Below are 16,145 nucleotides of genomic sequence, written 5' to 3'. Positions count from 1 at the left end.
GCTTTCATCCAGGAAATGAACACGATGAATGTAATCAGACAGGTCTGTGCACTCCAAAACTCATCTGCTTGTCTGCTGCCAGACATGAAATAGATTGAAAAACGTATTTATTATGATATTATTTATTTTGAAGCATATTTACCACGCTGAAGGTAACCTGGACACTACAACAGAAAACACACTTAGTACTGTATGGTCAAGTGGATTTTTTTTTTCCTCGTGTGAATTGAAATAAATTACGTGAACGCTTCCTGTTACTAACTGTAAACCTCCCAAGGAACTTTATTGAATTTGCATCCGGATTCTTGCGCTTTGGATCCTTGAACCAACGAGCACTGCGTCACAAGACAGGTGGGCGGAGTCTCCTGTCATAGAAGCAACAGGTGAGAGGCTCCCGCTGGTGAAGTCAAGTTAGCAAGGAGAATACAATACAAGTGTAAGGCACTGCTTTTTCAAAACAAAAGCCATAAAAATGATGGTTTGCTAATCCACACATTTCTGTGTTTTTTATTATTTCACACTTGAACTGATTTCTATACTTTTGCGACATAGGAAATATGATCATACAAACACACAACAAATTTTACTTTAAAACAAGTTAAGTAGCAGAAATAGTTTGAAAAAATCGAACCGGATCTGTCGTTTTGTTCTTGTCAGCTTAAATGATGATTTTGGTCATGGTTGAGTTAACTCAGGGACGAAAAAATGTCGGTAACTTACAGAGCAGATGTTGAACAAATATTTCGCCGTTAGGGTTTAAAAAGTAAAACATGGTGTTGATTCAGCTATACACGCGGGTAAGAAAAGATTATTTTTACTTCAAGTTGTGTATTTATAATTCGACTCGAGAGACATATGGTAACTTTGTAAAATATTTTCGGAGGCGAAATCCCATGGAAAATTAACTATTAGTGTCATGCAATATTGTTTAGGTTATTTTCGGGATTTTTTTGCGTGTAAGTAAAGGGAAAGTCTTTAAAGTGTTTAACAAGTGTGTAATTTTCCAATCTGCACTCTAGTACAATAGAGTGTGGATTCCAGATGCTGAACATGTATGGAAATCAGCAGAGATTGTGAAAGACTTCCATTATGGAGATGATAGTTTACAACTGCTTCTGGAAAATGGCACAGTAAGTGAAATTGACAAAATTCACAAACACCTGTAGTTGAATAAAATAACCAGACACATCACATGACCATCTCTTCTCCTAAAGGAACTCAAGCTGCCCGTTGACTCGTCGCCAGCAGAACTCCCTCCTCTTCGCAACCCTGACATCTTAGTTGGGGAAAATGACCTCACTGCACTCAGCTACCTCCATGAACCTGCAGTCCTGCACAACCTTAAAGTGCGCTTTCTAGAGTCCAGAATCATCTACACCTACTGTGGTAGGTCCAGAAGGAATGTCTTGTTTTGTTTTGCTCAAGGAAGTGCTGATCAGGTGCTTGTCTCCTCCGCAGGCATCATCCTGGTGGCTTTGAATCCGTACAAGCAGATTCATATCTACGGAGATGCAATCATTCACGCATACTCGGGTCAGAACATGGGCGACATGGACCCTCATATCTTTGCAGTGGCCGAGGAGGCTTACAAACAGATGGCCAGGTGGAAACACAAACAAACATTACATTCAATTGGACTGTAATTTAAAGTTAAATACAACTGAACTGTACCTTTTTAATTTTACTGTGCTTGAAGAGCAAAAAAAAGATGACTAAACTTTGCAGAAAATCATCATATTCTCAATAACAGTTGTTTGCTGTCTTGACCAGAGACCAAAAGAACCAATCTATCATCATCAGTGGCGAGTCTGGAGCTGGTAAAACAGTGTCGGCTCGATATGCTATGAGATACTTTGCTGTTGTCAGCAAATCTGGCAGCAAGACCCAAGTTGAAGACAAAGTCTTAGCGTCCAATCCCATAACTGAGGTGACAAGCGCTCATTCTCAACATCACAGTGAGGACGGTTGGTGCGTCAATCTTGCTTGACTTTCTCTCTCAGGCCATCGGGAACGCAAAGACGATCAGGAACGACAACAGTAGCCGTTTTGGGAAATTCACTGAGATCAGTTTTGACAACAGGTATCGAATCATTGGTGCAAACATGAGGACTTACCTGTTGGAGAAATCCAGAGTTGTTTTCCAGGTATGGCAACTTGACATTCTGGTCAGTTCATCTTTCTACTGTCACATGTGTAACATTTTTTCTTCCAGGCTGAGTCTGAGCGAAACTATCATATATTTTACCAAATGTGCGCCTGTGCACATCTGCCACACTTCAAGGCACTCAAACTGTGTAAGTGTGTAAACGTTTGAGACACAGTCTCACTTATGTATGTCCATATATTTAATGTGCCGGTATTTTTTTTTTGTCTTACAGTGAGTGCCGATGAGTTCAACTACACAGGCATTGGTGGCGATATCATTATTGAAGGTGTGGACGACAGGAAAGGCATGGAGGAGACTCAGCAGACCTTCTCACTATTGGGTAAAAAAGCATGATGGAATGGAGGTGCAACACTACTCTTTAATATGTATTTATTAAACCTCTTTGTGGTTGTTTAGGACTGAAGGAGGACTTTCAGTCTGATGTCTTCAAAGTTCTTGCAGCCATTCTCCATCTGGGAAACGTGGAAATTAAGAGCTCTGGTGATGATAGGTCCACCATTTCAGTGAGTCTTGTTGTTTTCTAAGTCTTACTCTAGTGACAATATTAATAATACCAAATCTACTCAAATCCAATTTGAGTGTTGTATTAAAAATTCCCTTAAGTAGAATAAATATAAATATTCACACATAGGGCCACATACTTCCTAACCAGAAAAAATCGTATATTTTAAATATGTACAAAATATTTGCAAATTATAATTTTTACGCCTGTATTTCTTTTTTTGTCAAGAACTGATTTTTTGTACATATTTTTTCTCATGTCAAGTCTCTCAAATAATAATAATAATAATAATAATAATAATAATAATAATAATAATAATAATAATAATAATTAATTATTATTATTAAGCGCAACAATAACCACAATTAAATAAATTAAAATACACTGGCTGTGTCAGTCAAAACTGATGATTGTCGTTTTTAGAAAAGTATGTGTTGCTCTTTTAACATCAACAATATTTTGTCTATTTTCCTAACTTCCAGCACAGCGATTCACATCTGCACATCTTCTGCGAGCTGTTGAGTGTGCGTGCAGACGACTTAGTGCGTTGGCTGTGCAATCGGAAGCTTGTCCTGGTGGCCGAGACGGTGGTGAAACCGTTGCATAAAGACCGCGCAGTGAATTCCAGAGACGCCCTAGCCAAACGCATCTATGCACATTTGTTTGACTGCGTCATTAACAAGATCAACAAAGCACTGCAGGTTCCCGGGAAGCAACATGCTTTCGTAGGGGTTCTGGACATTTATGGGTAACAGAAAAAAAATCGTGTTATTTTCTATCTTTCGATTATTTCGTGTCTTCACTTTTATTGTGTGGTCCTCAGCTTTGAGACCTTTGACATCAACAGCTTTGAGCAGTTTTGTATCAACTATGCTAATGAAAAGCTTCAGCAGCAGTTTAACTTGGTCAGTACCACATCAGCACAAATCTCTGCATGCTCTTCATTCGGTTGCTCATGAAGTTGTCCTTTTTCTTTCCAGCATGTTTTCAAACTGGAACAGGAGGAATACATGAAAGAAGACATCCCGTGGACGTTAATAGATTTCTATGACAATCAGCCAGTCATTGATTTGATTGAAGCCAAAATGGGAATCCTTGATTTGCTTGATGAAGAATGCTTGGTAACAAAAAAACAAAAACAAAAAAAAATTCAACTGGTGCTGATGTTATTCAATCACTTGCTCTCAATGACAAACAAGTTATTTGCTTTACAGTTTCCTCAAGGCACTGATCAAAGCTGGCTCCAAAAGCTGTACAACTACCTGGATGGCAATCCCTTGTTTGAGAGGCCCAAACTGTCAAATGAGACCTTTGTCATTCAACACTTTGCAGACAAGGTGCGGAACACAAATCAACATTCAAATTATTGGAAAAGTTAGGCAACTTGCGCAAATGTCTTGGTAATATGATGAATTAAGATTCATGAAATTCAAATTATTTTGATTAATTAATTAAGAGTTGTGTCCAAATTCACTATTGTAGTGTATCATGGTGTTCTTAATACTTTTTGTCTGTTTTGCTGCTCAAAAGGTGGAGTATCAATGCAAAGGTTTTCTTGAGAAGAACCGAGATACTCTTTATGAAGAACTGGTTGCGGTTTTGAGAGTCAGCAAGGTAAACAAAATAAAACAAAGACTTTATGATCGTAACAATACATGACAAAAACAAAAGTACTTGATGCTCTTCTTGCCACTGTTATCAGTTCGCCTTTCTGGCCCAATTTTTCCAAGAGGAGGGGCCGAGTGTTCCGAACATAAAAGGTATCAAGGTGAAGCCGGCCAGGCCTGGTGTGAAATCTACCAATAAACAGCTGAGGGCCTCAGTTGGAGCTAAGGTGGACATGTTTACCGCGTCGCCGTGTGTTTAGCAGTTTTGGTCATCTTTTGGCGTCTTTTGCTGACACCTTGTGAATATAGTTCTGCAGCTCTCTGTCGTTGCTGATGGAGACACTGAACGCTACCACGCCTCACTATGTGCGCTGCATCAAGCCAAACGATGAAAAGCTGCCATTTGAGTAAATACTAGTCAAGCCTTATGTATTGGTTCGGAGCTTATCTCCAGACTGACAGTTTTTTTTTTTTTTTTTCGTTTTTTAGATATGATTCCGGAAGGGTGGTGCAGCAGCTGCGGGCCTGTGGAGTGCTTGAAACAATTCGCATCAGTGCCCAAAGTTACCCATCAAGGTGATCTGCTTTCATCAGTAAACGACAAATGTTTTGCATATCTTATTCCAATGCAATAATCTTGTGTTTGCAGGTGGACCTACTTTGAGTTTTATAGCCGCTACAGTATCCTCATGACCAACGAGGAGGCGGGCATCAGTGACAAGACACTGGCGTGCAAAGATGTGCTTCAGAGGTTGATTCAGGTGTGGGTCATTGCCTCGGTGATTTATTATTATTTGTTTCCTGCTTCTCCTATTACAACCACAAATTCGAGGTTTTGTTCTTTTCTCTTTGATTCTGTCTCCAGGACCCCAACCAGTACAAGTTTGGTCGCACAAAGATCTTCCTCCGAGCTGGTCAGGTAGCATATCTAGAAAAGCTGCGCCTGGACCGACTAAGAGGGGCGTGCATTACCATCCAGAAATACGTCCGTGGACTGATCCAGAGAAGAAACTACCAACGCTTGAGGCAGGCAGCCATCCTGATACAACACTACATCCGTGGCAAGAAGACTGTACGGTTAGTGGCTTTTACCATAGATTGAAAACCTTGAGACCCAGATGTCACAATTTGTGTTTTTTGTTTGTGAACTGCAGTAAAGCAGTGAGCGCAGCAAACCTGAAGCAGGGATGGTCAGCGGTTGTCATTCAGAGGTACTGGAGAGGCTTCCGCATTAAGAAGAGCTACCAAACGGTACGCTTGGGCATCATCATCATCCAAGCTTACACACGAGGTTGGCTGGCCCGTAGATCCTATTCAAAGGTCTGTAACGGTAGCTTCCTTGGCAGTATTTGTGAAGATACGGAATCAAAGTCAGACTTTAAATGACCTGGTCGTCATTGCTCAGCTGGTGGAAGCACGCAAGGCATCGGTGCTGCAGAAGTACGCCAGAGCATGGCTCGCTCGACGGCGTTTTAACGCCATGCGTCGATTGGTGCAACAGGTTCAGCTGTCATTCAGGGTGCAGCAGCTCCGAAAGAAAAATGAGGAGCAGGTAAATGTCGTCTCGAGGCCCGTCGTCCAGTCCTCGGAGAAGACCTGAACTAATCCCTGATCCTTAATCCCAGAGTAAGGAGAACTGCGGGTTGGTGGAAAGACTGACCAGTTTGGCCAACTCCCATTCTCAAGCCATGGAAAGGCTGCAGGCTCTGGAGACACAGCTGAAAAAAACAGCCACTCAGAAGGCATCTTTGGAAGCAAGAGAGAAGAAGGTCAAAGAAGATGCCTCTCTGGTCAGTCAGTTTTTATTGTAGTCCCCGCCATGTGACCAGATAGCCTAGGTCCATTACGTCCATCCTCTAGAAAATATCTGCAAATATTAAGTACACAGAGTCAACGTGGGTGGATGATGTACCCATAATGGCTCCTCTTGTGAATGACGCAGCAGCTTTGAGAAGAAAGTAGGACACGCCCACCTGGGAGAAGCAGGCCACAGTGTAAAGATTTGTATTTGGTGCAAAGAGACTAGCACAAGCCTCCCATTGATGTTTTTGACAAAGTATCCAAACATTCACGACAAACCAAGACTGACTGCATGTTCTCTGTTGGTGGAGTACTGAACCAAGCAGGGTTCACAGGATCCTTATCGCCCAGGATATGATGCATCCAGCACAACTGATGGAACAAGATTGTCACTTGAATCTATTTCTGCAAAGCCTCCATCAGAACTTTGGTCAGCAAACATCTGTCTACTAGCCCCAATACACCAAAGGCCCACGCTGTCGGCTACCTACTTGCGCCAGTTGGCAACCTGACTTAAGTCGGTTTTGTTGCTTTTGGAAAGGAACTGAAATGCCGGATTGTGGGGCAGAACTGTGCCTGGAAGTTCTTGGTACATACGTACTGAAGGCAAATGGCTGCCAAGTGATGTCAACATGCTCATTTTAGATAGTCTCAAATGTAAATTTAGGAATGTTTTAAATTGGGGCCAGTGGTCAATATCAACCAAGGTGTCTGCCACAATTTCCTATTCTGTCCTTTAAAACATTCATCTTCTTTTGGCACTATAGAGAGTGACTGATCTTCAAAGTCAAGTTGATGGCTTAATCATCAAGAAACAGAGCATGGAGAAGATGTTTGAAGCATCATCCAAAGAACAACAAGGTACAAAGGGTCTATCTTTTCCCGACAGTCTCACCTTTTTATTTACCTGTCCCCAACTTTTGACATTATCCGACAGAAAAATTTGATCAAATAAAGATGACTCTACTGGAGGACAAAGAAACTCAAGCAAAGCTTCGAAAGTAGGTTAAAAGAAAAATTGTCGGCAACACTGCAGTAGTTTTGCGAGACTAATGAGATTTCATTTCATCAGAACCGCCGAGTCCAACCTTGAGATCCAGAGAAAGGAACACGACAAGGAACTGGGATTCTTGAAAGAGGAGCTCAGGAAGTTGAAGGACGAGAGAATCAGTCTGCAGATGAAGTTGGAGGATGGCGACCAGATGACTGCCGACCTGCAGGATCAGGTGGGCCAACTCACCAAGCACGTCAAGGTCATTCCTGATCTCCGCAGAGACCTCAGCAACCTACAGAATCAAAAGCAAACCATAGAGCGGAAGATGATGCAACATTCTGAAGAAGCAAGAGGTATCCCTGATATTAAACGATCTTGAATTTGATCACAGCTCACGTTAAAGTAATATTTCTTTGCAGCTAAACTGCATGACATTTCAAGACTCCTCACGGGAAGTGTCGTTAAAGAAGAAGTTATTTTGGGGTAATCAATCATTTAGTTTTCTTTTTCTCTCTTGGTTTTTGATTCGAGAGTCTTTTATTGTTACTGAAGGCTAACTGCAGATTATTCCGAGAAGACATATGAAGCAGAAGACCTTCTGGCAGCTTTTACTGGTCTGGAAAAAGCGACCAGGTTTGTTTACCGACCGTCACCCATAAAATGTTTACACACGTGACCCGTTTGACGTCATTGGTGGCAGAACTTTGGAGAACCACCGCAAGGAACAGAAGGAAAGATACGAGACGCAAATAGAAGGCTTGAAACAGAAAGTGGATTACTTTCAAAATGAGAACAGCAGCTTGCACACGCTTTTTACAGAGAAAAATAACGTCAATGAGAACATTCGCCAAGAGGTGTGCCGACTGAGCAGCGAGAACTGTGTAGGTTCTTTTGTGATTATTTTATGAACGCACTGTAATTTGTGTGTCGTCGTTTTTTTAACGTGACCTGTTTGTTGTCAGGTTATACCTGAGCTGAAAGTTCAGATTTCAGAGCTACAAAGACAGAAACATGAATGTGAGGTTCTTGTAGAAGAGCAGAGAAAAGAGTTAGAGGGTGAGTTTAATTTGGACTAGTGGTCGTTTGAAATTACATTGTAGCATGCATTTTGTTCACTTTTCTGTTTTACGTTTCAAGAAAAAGCAGCCGAGATGAAGAATAATCTTCAAAAGAGGGTTGAAGAAGCCAGTTCAAAGTGCAGGTGAAATTTTCAGATTGAAGTCAGATGTTTGGATCATCCTGTCAATATCCTGATTTAAATCATTTGATTCCTTCAAGGCACTTTGAGGAGCAAGCTGAGGTGCTGGAGGAGGTCAAGACGACACTTCAAGATCAAATCAGAGACCTTCAAGAGGAGACTGCTCACCTGAACAAGCAACTACAGATGGAGAGAGATGCCAAGATCCGACTGAGGCTAGAAGCCGCGGAGTTGTCTTCTAGAAATTTGGTACGTGTTCCGGGAGACGTCACGTTAAAGCAGTGCTTCTCAAATAGTGGGGCGCGCCCCCCTTGGGGGGCGCGGTGCTATTGCTGGGGGGGCGCGTGTGACCCTGGGGAACAGGCTTTTTTTTTGGCAGTACTAGAATAAAGTGTAATTGCGCGTTTACTACAGCAGGGGGCAGTGGCGCTCTCATTGTTACTTCTGTCACGTTTGCGACAGTGCAACATTTTACGACTTACAAGACAAGTTAGGATAGTCACGGTGGGGAGGGGGGGCGCGAATAGTTTTCTTCTTGCTAGGGGGGGGCGTAACAGAAAATAATTGAGAAGCACTGCGTTAAAGGCTCACAATACCGACTAGTCTGCTTTTCTTAAAGGACTTTGAGGAGCAACTTGACCAGAAGGAAAGAGTTATTAAACAGTTAGAGAATCAAATGATAAGCCTTGAAACAGGTAATCTTGTACTTTTGACAGATGTTCAATGAATATGGCCTTCAATCTTCTGTTGTGTGCCACAGCCCAGAAAAGCTCCTCACCAGGTCCTAAACATTATCTTGGAATGTTGGAATGCCATAAAGAAGATGAATCCCGTCTCATTCAGAAACTTATTTTAGGTATTTTTCTTTCTTTTTTTCTTCATTTATTTATTTATTTATTTTTATTTGTCACCCAACTATGAATGAAACCAAAACTAGACAATCAAATATTCTTCTCCCTTTTAGACCTTAAGCCCAAAGGTGTGGCGGTCAACATGATCCCAGTTCTGCCATCTTACATTCTCTTCATGTGCATTCGCTACGCTGACTTCATGAACGACGAAGAAAAATTGCTGTCTTTTATGAATGCCACTATTACTGCCGTCAAAAAGGTCACCACGGTGAGTTTAATATGCTTTTTAGACTGTCAAATATCACATATTGGAAATTTACAATAGAGGCCAATGAAATAAAGTATAAAGTGAACATTCTTTTTTCAGAATCACCAGAATGATTTGGCCTTATTGTCCTTCTGGCTGTCCAACATGTACCAGCTGCTCAATTGTCTCAAGCAGTACAGTGGAGAAGAGGTCCGGATCTCTCGGTGTTGACTAGAATATTGATTAGGGCAGATGTGATTTACTTTGTATTCTTTTTTTCACTCAAGGAGTTCAGCAAGCAAAGTACCCCCCGTCAGCTGAGCAACTGCTTGCAGAACTTTGATTTGTCAGACCACCAGCAGGTTGTCAGCGACTTGGCCATCTGCATCTATCACCAGTTAATCTCAGCCATGGAAAGAGCTCTCACCCCTGCGATTGGTACCAAAGCATAAAAACAAATCCATTCATTCGTACGACTAACTCAACATCTGCTCCGCAGTGCCCGGAATGTTGGAGCACGAGAGCTTGCAGGGCATTTCCAGCATGAAACCGAGAGGCTTCATTAAACGTTCTAGCAAAAACAATGAAGACACGGAGACCTACACCATCACCTTCATCATCCAGCGACTCTCTCACTTCTACACTAGCATGACTCAACACGGCACAGAGCCACACATCGTTAAACAGGTGGTCAAGCAACTGCTCTTCCATATTGGGGCGACCACCCTCAATAACATGCTATTGCGTAAGGACATGTGCTCCTGCAGGAAAGGAATGCAAATCAGGTTGGTGTGTGTGTGTGTGTGTGTGCGTGTGTGGGAAATTGCATAGAATGTTATTTACTAAATAATTTATCATTATTTATTCATACAAAATTCACCTCACAGTTCTGAGGTGCGGGGTTTAATTCCGGCTCCGGCCTTCCTGTGTGAAGTTTGCATGTTCTCCCCATGCCTGCGTTGGTTTCCTTCTGTGCCACAACTAAGGGTGACAATGTACTCTTACAGATGCAATATTAGCTACCTGGAAGAGTGGCTTCAGGAGAAAGACCTCCAGAATTGTCATCTTATCGACACTCTGAAGCCGTTGACAGAGGCTGCCTGGCTGCTGCAGGTCAGCAAGTCCACAGATGACGACGCCAAGGCCATCACTGAGACATGCGTGGAGCTCAACACAGTTCAGGTAAGCCCTCCACTTCTATACAATTTTCTCAAATAATTATCTGAATACTCTCATACAGATAGTCAAGATTCTGAATTCATACACGCCCATGGACGCTTTTGAGAAAAGGGTAGCGTCGTCGTTTGTCCGCAAAGTTCAGGTGGGCTCATATCTGACTACTTTCAAACGGGTGATATCAGGTCTTGGACGCTGGATCTGAAAAGTTCCAAATGTCCTCTTTGTTACAGTCGCTTCGACAAGATCACGACAGCAGCGCGCAGCTGATGATGGACGCAAACTATCGTTTCCCTATTACGTTTCCTTTCTGCTCATCCTCGCAGGCTTTAGAGTTGCTGCAGGTTCCCAATAGCCTTCACCTGGATTTTTTAACTATGATTTGAACTTAATTTTAACCTATAATCAGCTTTGGGATAGATGAAATCTCTTTTATCGTAGAGAATATATGTACATCACAAAAACATTAGGATGGAACATTGGGTGCAAAAACCTTTACAGGTGAACCTAAATTGACCTTTTTGAAATGTTTTATATCCGATTGTTTCAGTTGTTTTTGCACAATTTCCTGTATTTAAAAGGTGCTGAACAGCAAAATTCACAGCAGGTGTTTGATTCATAAATTGACGGGTAATGTTTTTAAGGACGTGTGTCCACATTTGAGCTTTTCTGTGAGCCTTCCGTTTTTCCATTCAAAACAGAGGAGACATACTGATTTCATTTAATTTTCCTTGATATAGTTCTTTTGAAGTGCAATATTTATCTATTCGTAAATTGCATTTTACTGGATATGGTTCTTAATGGTTTTATTGAAAATGCATTCTCTGTATGTCCCAAGACTGCACATATACTGCACACAACATGAAGCAACTCAGCATCGTCAAATGAGAGCCAATTGTCCAATGAGTCAGACAATAATGAATTGCAATGGCGGTAGCATTTTAAGTGAAGGATGTTTGAATACAAATGGTGAAGCAATATGTGTAGACAGACAGTACAAAATGATTTGGCATAAATGATTTATCTTTGGAAAAAATGACTAAAAATACTACAGCATACTGAGTCGATTGTGAAACTCATCTTTGCGTGAGTCATCTTCGTCAAGGTGTGCACAAACCCAAAGTTTCATTAAATTGAAGCATAACGTGCTAAAACTGTTTAATTTGTTACATTCCATTTCTTTATGTCCGTACTGAGAACAATATTCTGAATGTTTTAAAAAAAATATATATATATATATATATATATATATATATATATATATATATATATATATATATATATATATATATATATATATATATATATATATATATATATATATATATATATATATATATATATATATATATATATATATATATATATATATATATATATATATATATATTACATTACATTTTAGAAGGAAAAAACGCCATCTCTACGTCTACAGTAAATAAATGAACCAATTAGATAATGAGGTGGTTTAGATTGTATCGGTCTATCTCGTGACAAGTAATAAAGAACCATATTGAACTCATGCTGGATTTCATTCAGCCTGTCCAGAACTCATCCTCACCCTCCTCCATCTTTTAAACCCCCCGCTCCCAGTGGACTAGAGCATCCTCCTCTCACCTCCTTCTCCTCATTCCGGAGAGTGGACCACAGTACCCTGTAGCGTCTTGGCGCGGTGACGTCACGAGAGCAGCATCAGCTGTTGGCTGTGCGTGTGTTTTTGTGTGTGTGTTGTGTGCCACTGCTTGAAGCCTTGTCGCTGCCCATCGCGGCCCCGCATTAAGGACAAATATATGAGATCCCCTCTGCTCCCTGAAATGGCGACACAGGAGGTACAGCTCAACGAGACTCTGGCGCATCTAAAAACCGAGTCGGAGTCGCTCAAGTCGAAGCTGGAGGAGGAAAGAGCCAAGCTGCACGACGTCGAGCGTGAGTACGGAAAATGGAGAGGCCGCTCGCCATTCACCCGAGCGCCAACAAATCAGAGCGGATGTTTGTTGTTCTGCATCGCAGCTTTTCCGAAACGCCAGCCTAATCGTTTGGACATCGTTTTGACATCTTTACTTGGGCTCGGCGTGTTCTGACATTGAACAGGCTCGTTTTGTTTTTGCTGCTTGCCGATTTGACGAGCTCGCGCTTCCATCCATCTGCATGAGGCTCTCATAGCATCCAAACATTCCCTCTGCAGCGTAGCAACAACCTCGGCGTTAGAGAGGAAGATAAGAAAATATTGTGATTTAATCCTGTAGCAATTCCGTGGACACGGATGGGTTCAGTCAAAAAAAAAAAAGAGAAAGATTAAGCAATGCATTTTTTCATTAAATGGAGGCCTACAGCAGTTTTAATCCTACAGTGGATATTAATCAGGTGGAGATTTAATGTAATGCATAATGTGTGAGTGTGAATATGTGTGTGTGTATGTGCTCAGTGCATCAAGTGGCGGAGAAGGTGGAGGGCCTGGGCCAGTTTGTCATGAAGACACGGAGAACTCTGAAGGGGCATGGCAACAAAGTTCTGTGCATGGACTGGTGTAAGGACAAGAGGAGGATTGTCAGCTCCTCGCAGGTAACACACACACACACACGCAAGTAAAATTGTGAAATTGAGACAACAATGAATTCAGTATACTTGTTGGGACGTTTTGTTTGTTTCATTCGTTTAAAATATTTACTTTGGCAACACTGCGACAGATGAAAAATATACATAGCTTAATGGATATAATTAAGAATTGCTATTAAACTCTTTTCTGCCTTTTATCTAAACCTCCAGGATGGGAAAGTGATCGTTTGGGATGCCTTCACTACCAACAAGGTAACTAGTCATTTTAACGACAACAAGCATAAAGCATAATTCCTGCTGCGCTTGACAGTATTGGACAGCTCTTTGTCTCTCGGGCCTTTGAAATCAAATTCTTCAGTGTTGCAATATTTGCACGAAAAGTGCTGTATAAATAAATAAATAAATAAATATTGATCGGTATGTTTTATTTAGTCTTATTGTTGTATTGTAAGTAGTTCCAGCATGTGCACAAAGTGTATCAAGCGGCGTTTCATGTTTGAGTTGATTGTTGTGTTTCAGTGATGCACTCAAAAGATGCAATTGTTGTCCTTCTCTGAAGCGGCTTTGTTTGTTTTGATGTGGATCAGGAGCATGCCGTGACGATGCCTTGCACCTGGGTCATGGCCTGCGCCTATGCTCCGTCTGGCTGCGCTGTAGCTTGTGGGTGAGTGCTTGCGCCGCCTAATGTCAACTTTCTTCTGTTTTTGTGCAATCAGTCAAACGATGGATTTTCAGTCGACAGCGAGTGGCAAAATGGCCGCCCACTGAGATGGATAAAAATGGGTGGATTTTGCTGTTTCATTCATATTTTACTAATGCAATATTAACCAAAATGCTGTGTTTAGACCGGTGGGGCCTACAGAGCATCTTTTTGTAGAAAAAAAATGACGTGACAAGCAAACACAAAAAGGCTCCATCAATGTTTATTATTAGCTTCAAACTTAGCTTACCATTTCCTGTTAGCTTGTGTTTAATTGCTTCTGTATTCCATCCCAGTGGCCTGGACAACAAATGTTCCGTGTATCCTCTGTCCCTGGACAAGAACGAGAACCTGGCTGCCAAGAAGAAGTCGGTCGCCATGCACACAAACTACTTATCCGCTTGTAGTTTCACCAACTCGGACATGCAGGTGAGATCAAATGACTCCTGCTTGCTTACATCTCTGGCTAAGAGGTAAAGTGCACTAGTTGGAAAAAAAAAACACCGTCGGAAATAAATTCTTCCCTTTTTATGTAAATCGGATGTGTAGGTCTGTGGTTCCGATAGTGTTTAGGCCAGCAGTACTGTACTCAACTCATTTGTGTGTCATCGTTAATGCCTTTTACGCTCCGGGGAGTCGAGTCGAGCTTTCTCAACTTGTTTAATAATTCACCACAGCCAATCAGAGTTCACGTGCCGGTCATTTGATGTTTTACACAAACAACACAGGCCATCCATTTATAGCACATCATCATTTCACCCCTCTCATAATTATCCATCATCTGTTTGACTTGAAGATCCTGACTTCCAGCGGGGATGGGACGTGTGCCTTGTGGGATGTCGAGAGCGGACAGTTGTTGCAGAGTTTCCATGGCCACGCGGCAGATGTGCTCTGTTTGGATCTGGCGCCCTCAGAGACCGGCAACACATTTGTCTCAGGGGTGAGGGATTATCGCTATGCCATGGGATAGTTGTGGCTGATCTAGTTACTGATGTTTTTATTTATTCAATTATTTCGTACTATTGTTTTCGTAGGGCTGCGACAAGAAGGCCAACGTGTGGGACATGCGCTCAGGACAGTGCATCCAGTCTTTTGAAACTCACGAATCTGATATCAACAGTGTGCGGTGAGTCACAGGATGATTATAACGATTATATTATATATTATATTAATAATTCTCTCCTGCTGGCTCTCCAAACAGTTATTATCCCAGCGGAGATGCATTCGCATCTGGCTCAGATGATGCCACAGTAAGTATTAGTAAAGTATCTTAGATGAAAAAGTAGTGAGGAATGAAGAATCCTCCATATGAGTGTTAAACATGGCCGGCTTCTCAATTTGGCATCGGCATCAAAGATTGATACTTTTGTCACAGTGCCGCCTGTATGACTTGAGAGCAGACAGAGAAGTAGCCATCTATTCCAAAGAGAGCATCATATTCGGTGTGTCCAGCGTTGATTTCTCTCTTAGTGGTAAGATTTGTTTTGTAATTATATTTTGCTTATACACAGCAAATACCTCGTGAAGATGAAACGATTTGTGTGCGTCTCCCCAATAGGCCGACTCCTTTTCGGCGGCTACAACGACTACACCATTAACGTCTGGGATGTTCTCAAAGGGACACGGGTGTCTATTCTGTTTGGACACGAGAACCGTGTCAGTACGTTGCGGGTGTCCCCAGATGGGACGGCTTTCTGCACGGGCTCCTGGGATCACACTCTTCGGGTAACACATGGATTCTCGTCGTGTATGTTTGTGTTGTCGTTTCTCCAAATATTTTTTTTAATGGGTGCCGTTCGTGGTTTCAGATCTGGGCTTGAGGACTCGGACGGAGATGAAATGAAGTCAGACTGAACAGAAGCCCCACGGACACAAAGACCTTTCTGTTTGCTAACGTACAATCACAGAAATGGACACTCGCTTTGTGGTTGTACATATCAAAAGCATTGTTTGTACTTTAGTCTCACAGCCAGGTTAGATTCACATATCACTACAATTAATTCAAATGACATGGTTCTATTCAAGTATGATTGGATAAAAAACACACAGAAGGATCTAAGATGGCAGTAAAATATGTGAAATGTATACGATGGGAAAAAAAAACAACAACCCAAAAACACTAGTGAATAGAAATCTAGGATAGAAGTGACACAATAAAGTAATGTGTTGTATGTGCCACATAAAGGGCATTGTTTGTATATTATTAATTATTTTGCACAAAAATAAAGGTTTGATTAGTAGATGTAATTCTGATGAATACAGAGTACAGTATCATAGACGTGCAAGAAAGCTCATTTATGTCCGTAAACCTGTCCCCATTAAAAGCATCATTCATGAAAGCTAAACT

General features: G+C 41.5%; 2 protein-coding genes across 3 annotated transcripts; both read left to right on the top strand.

The window, feature by feature from the left end:
• Positions 1-635: 635 nt before the first annotated feature.
• Positions 636-11,704, top strand: myo5c (myosin VC). 2 transcript variants are annotated; one of them, XM_061283893.1, is made up of 40 exons: positions 636-797; positions 1,020-1,130; positions 1,215-1,386; positions 1,459-1,603; positions 1,771-1,927; positions 2,001-2,144; positions 2,213-2,294; positions 2,379-2,486; positions 2,564-2,670; positions 3,152-3,417; positions 3,493-3,574; positions 3,650-3,790; positions 3,884-4,006; positions 4,200-4,283; positions 4,372-4,503; positions 4,586-4,683; positions 4,766-4,852; positions 4,926-5,037; positions 5,142-5,353; positions 5,431-5,596; positions 5,682-5,828; positions 5,902-6,066; positions 6,844-6,937; positions 7,014-7,077; positions 7,149-7,423; positions 7,490-7,553; positions 7,623-7,703; positions 7,771-7,951; positions 8,033-8,126; positions 8,208-8,271; positions 8,349-8,517; positions 8,888-8,963; positions 9,029-9,124; positions 9,233-9,387; positions 9,487-9,576; positions 9,654-9,804; positions 9,866-10,151; positions 10,374-10,548; positions 10,607-10,687; positions 10,776-11,704. In XM_061283893.1, the coding sequence occupies exons 1-40, from the start codon at positions 771-773 to the stop codon at positions 10,926-10,928; spliced, it is 5,217 nt and encodes a 1,738-aa protein (XP_061139877.1). In that variant the 5' UTR covers positions 636-770; the 3' UTR covers positions 10,929-11,704. The 2 variants fall into 2 exon arrangements, with proteins under 2 accessions (XP_061139877.1, XP_061139879.1); XM_061283895.1 differs by lacking the exons at positions 5,682-5,828; positions 5,902-6,066 and having other exon boundaries at positions 5,431-5,527.
• A 189-nt stretch (positions 11,705-11,893) lies between these two features.
• gnb5a (guanine nucleotide binding protein (G protein), beta 5a) lies at positions 11,894-16,038 on the top strand. Its single transcript, XM_061283900.1, has 11 exons — positions 11,894-12,468; positions 12,968-13,104; positions 13,309-13,350; positions 13,686-13,762; positions 14,095-14,227; positions 14,595-14,738; positions 14,833-14,924; positions 15,000-15,048; positions 15,174-15,270; positions 15,357-15,523; positions 15,607-16,038. The coding sequence occupies exons 1-11, from the start codon at positions 12,333-12,335 to the stop codon at positions 15,616-15,618; spliced, it is 1,086 nt and encodes a 361-aa protein (XP_061139884.1). The 5' UTR covers positions 11,894-12,332; the 3' UTR covers positions 15,619-16,038.
• The last annotated feature ends 107 nt before the right edge of the window (positions 16,039-16,145 follow it).

Source organism: Syngnathus typhle, linkage group LG7 (assembly GCF_033458585.1).
Source record: "Syngnathus typhle isolate RoL2023-S1 ecotype Sweden linkage group LG7, RoL_Styp_1.0, whole genome shotgun sequence".
NCBI classification, from domain to species: Eukaryota; Metazoa; Chordata; class Actinopteri; order Syngnathiformes; family Syngnathidae; genus Syngnathus; species Syngnathus typhle.
The sequence above is the reverse complement of the archived record's forward strand: the minus strand, read 5'-3'. Positions and strand labels throughout refer to the sequence as shown.

Coding starts and splice junctions, on each gene's coding strand:
- myo5c (XM_061283893.1), top strand. CDS start 771: ATGGTGTTGATTCAGCTATACACGCGG. Junction 5,829..5,901: donor GAAAGAAAAATGAGGAGCAG/GTAAATGTCGTC, acceptor CCTTAATCCCAG/AGTAAGGAGAACTGCGGGTT. Junction 9,577..9,653: donor AGCAGTACAGTGGAGAAGAG/GTCCGGATCTCT, acceptor TTTTCACTCAAG/GAGTTCAGCAAGCAAAGTAC.
- gnb5a (XM_061283900.1), top strand. CDS start 12,333: ATGAGATCCCCTCTGCTCCCTGAAATGGCGACACAGGAGGTACAGCTC. Junction 14,739..14,832: donor GCAACACATTTGTCTCAGGG/GTGAGGGATTAT, acceptor TTGTTTTCGTAG/GGCTGCGACAAGAAGGCCAA. Junction 15,049..15,173: donor CTGGCTCAGATGATGCCACA/GTAAGTATTAGT, acceptor CTTTTGTCACAG/TGCCGCCTGTATGACTTGAG.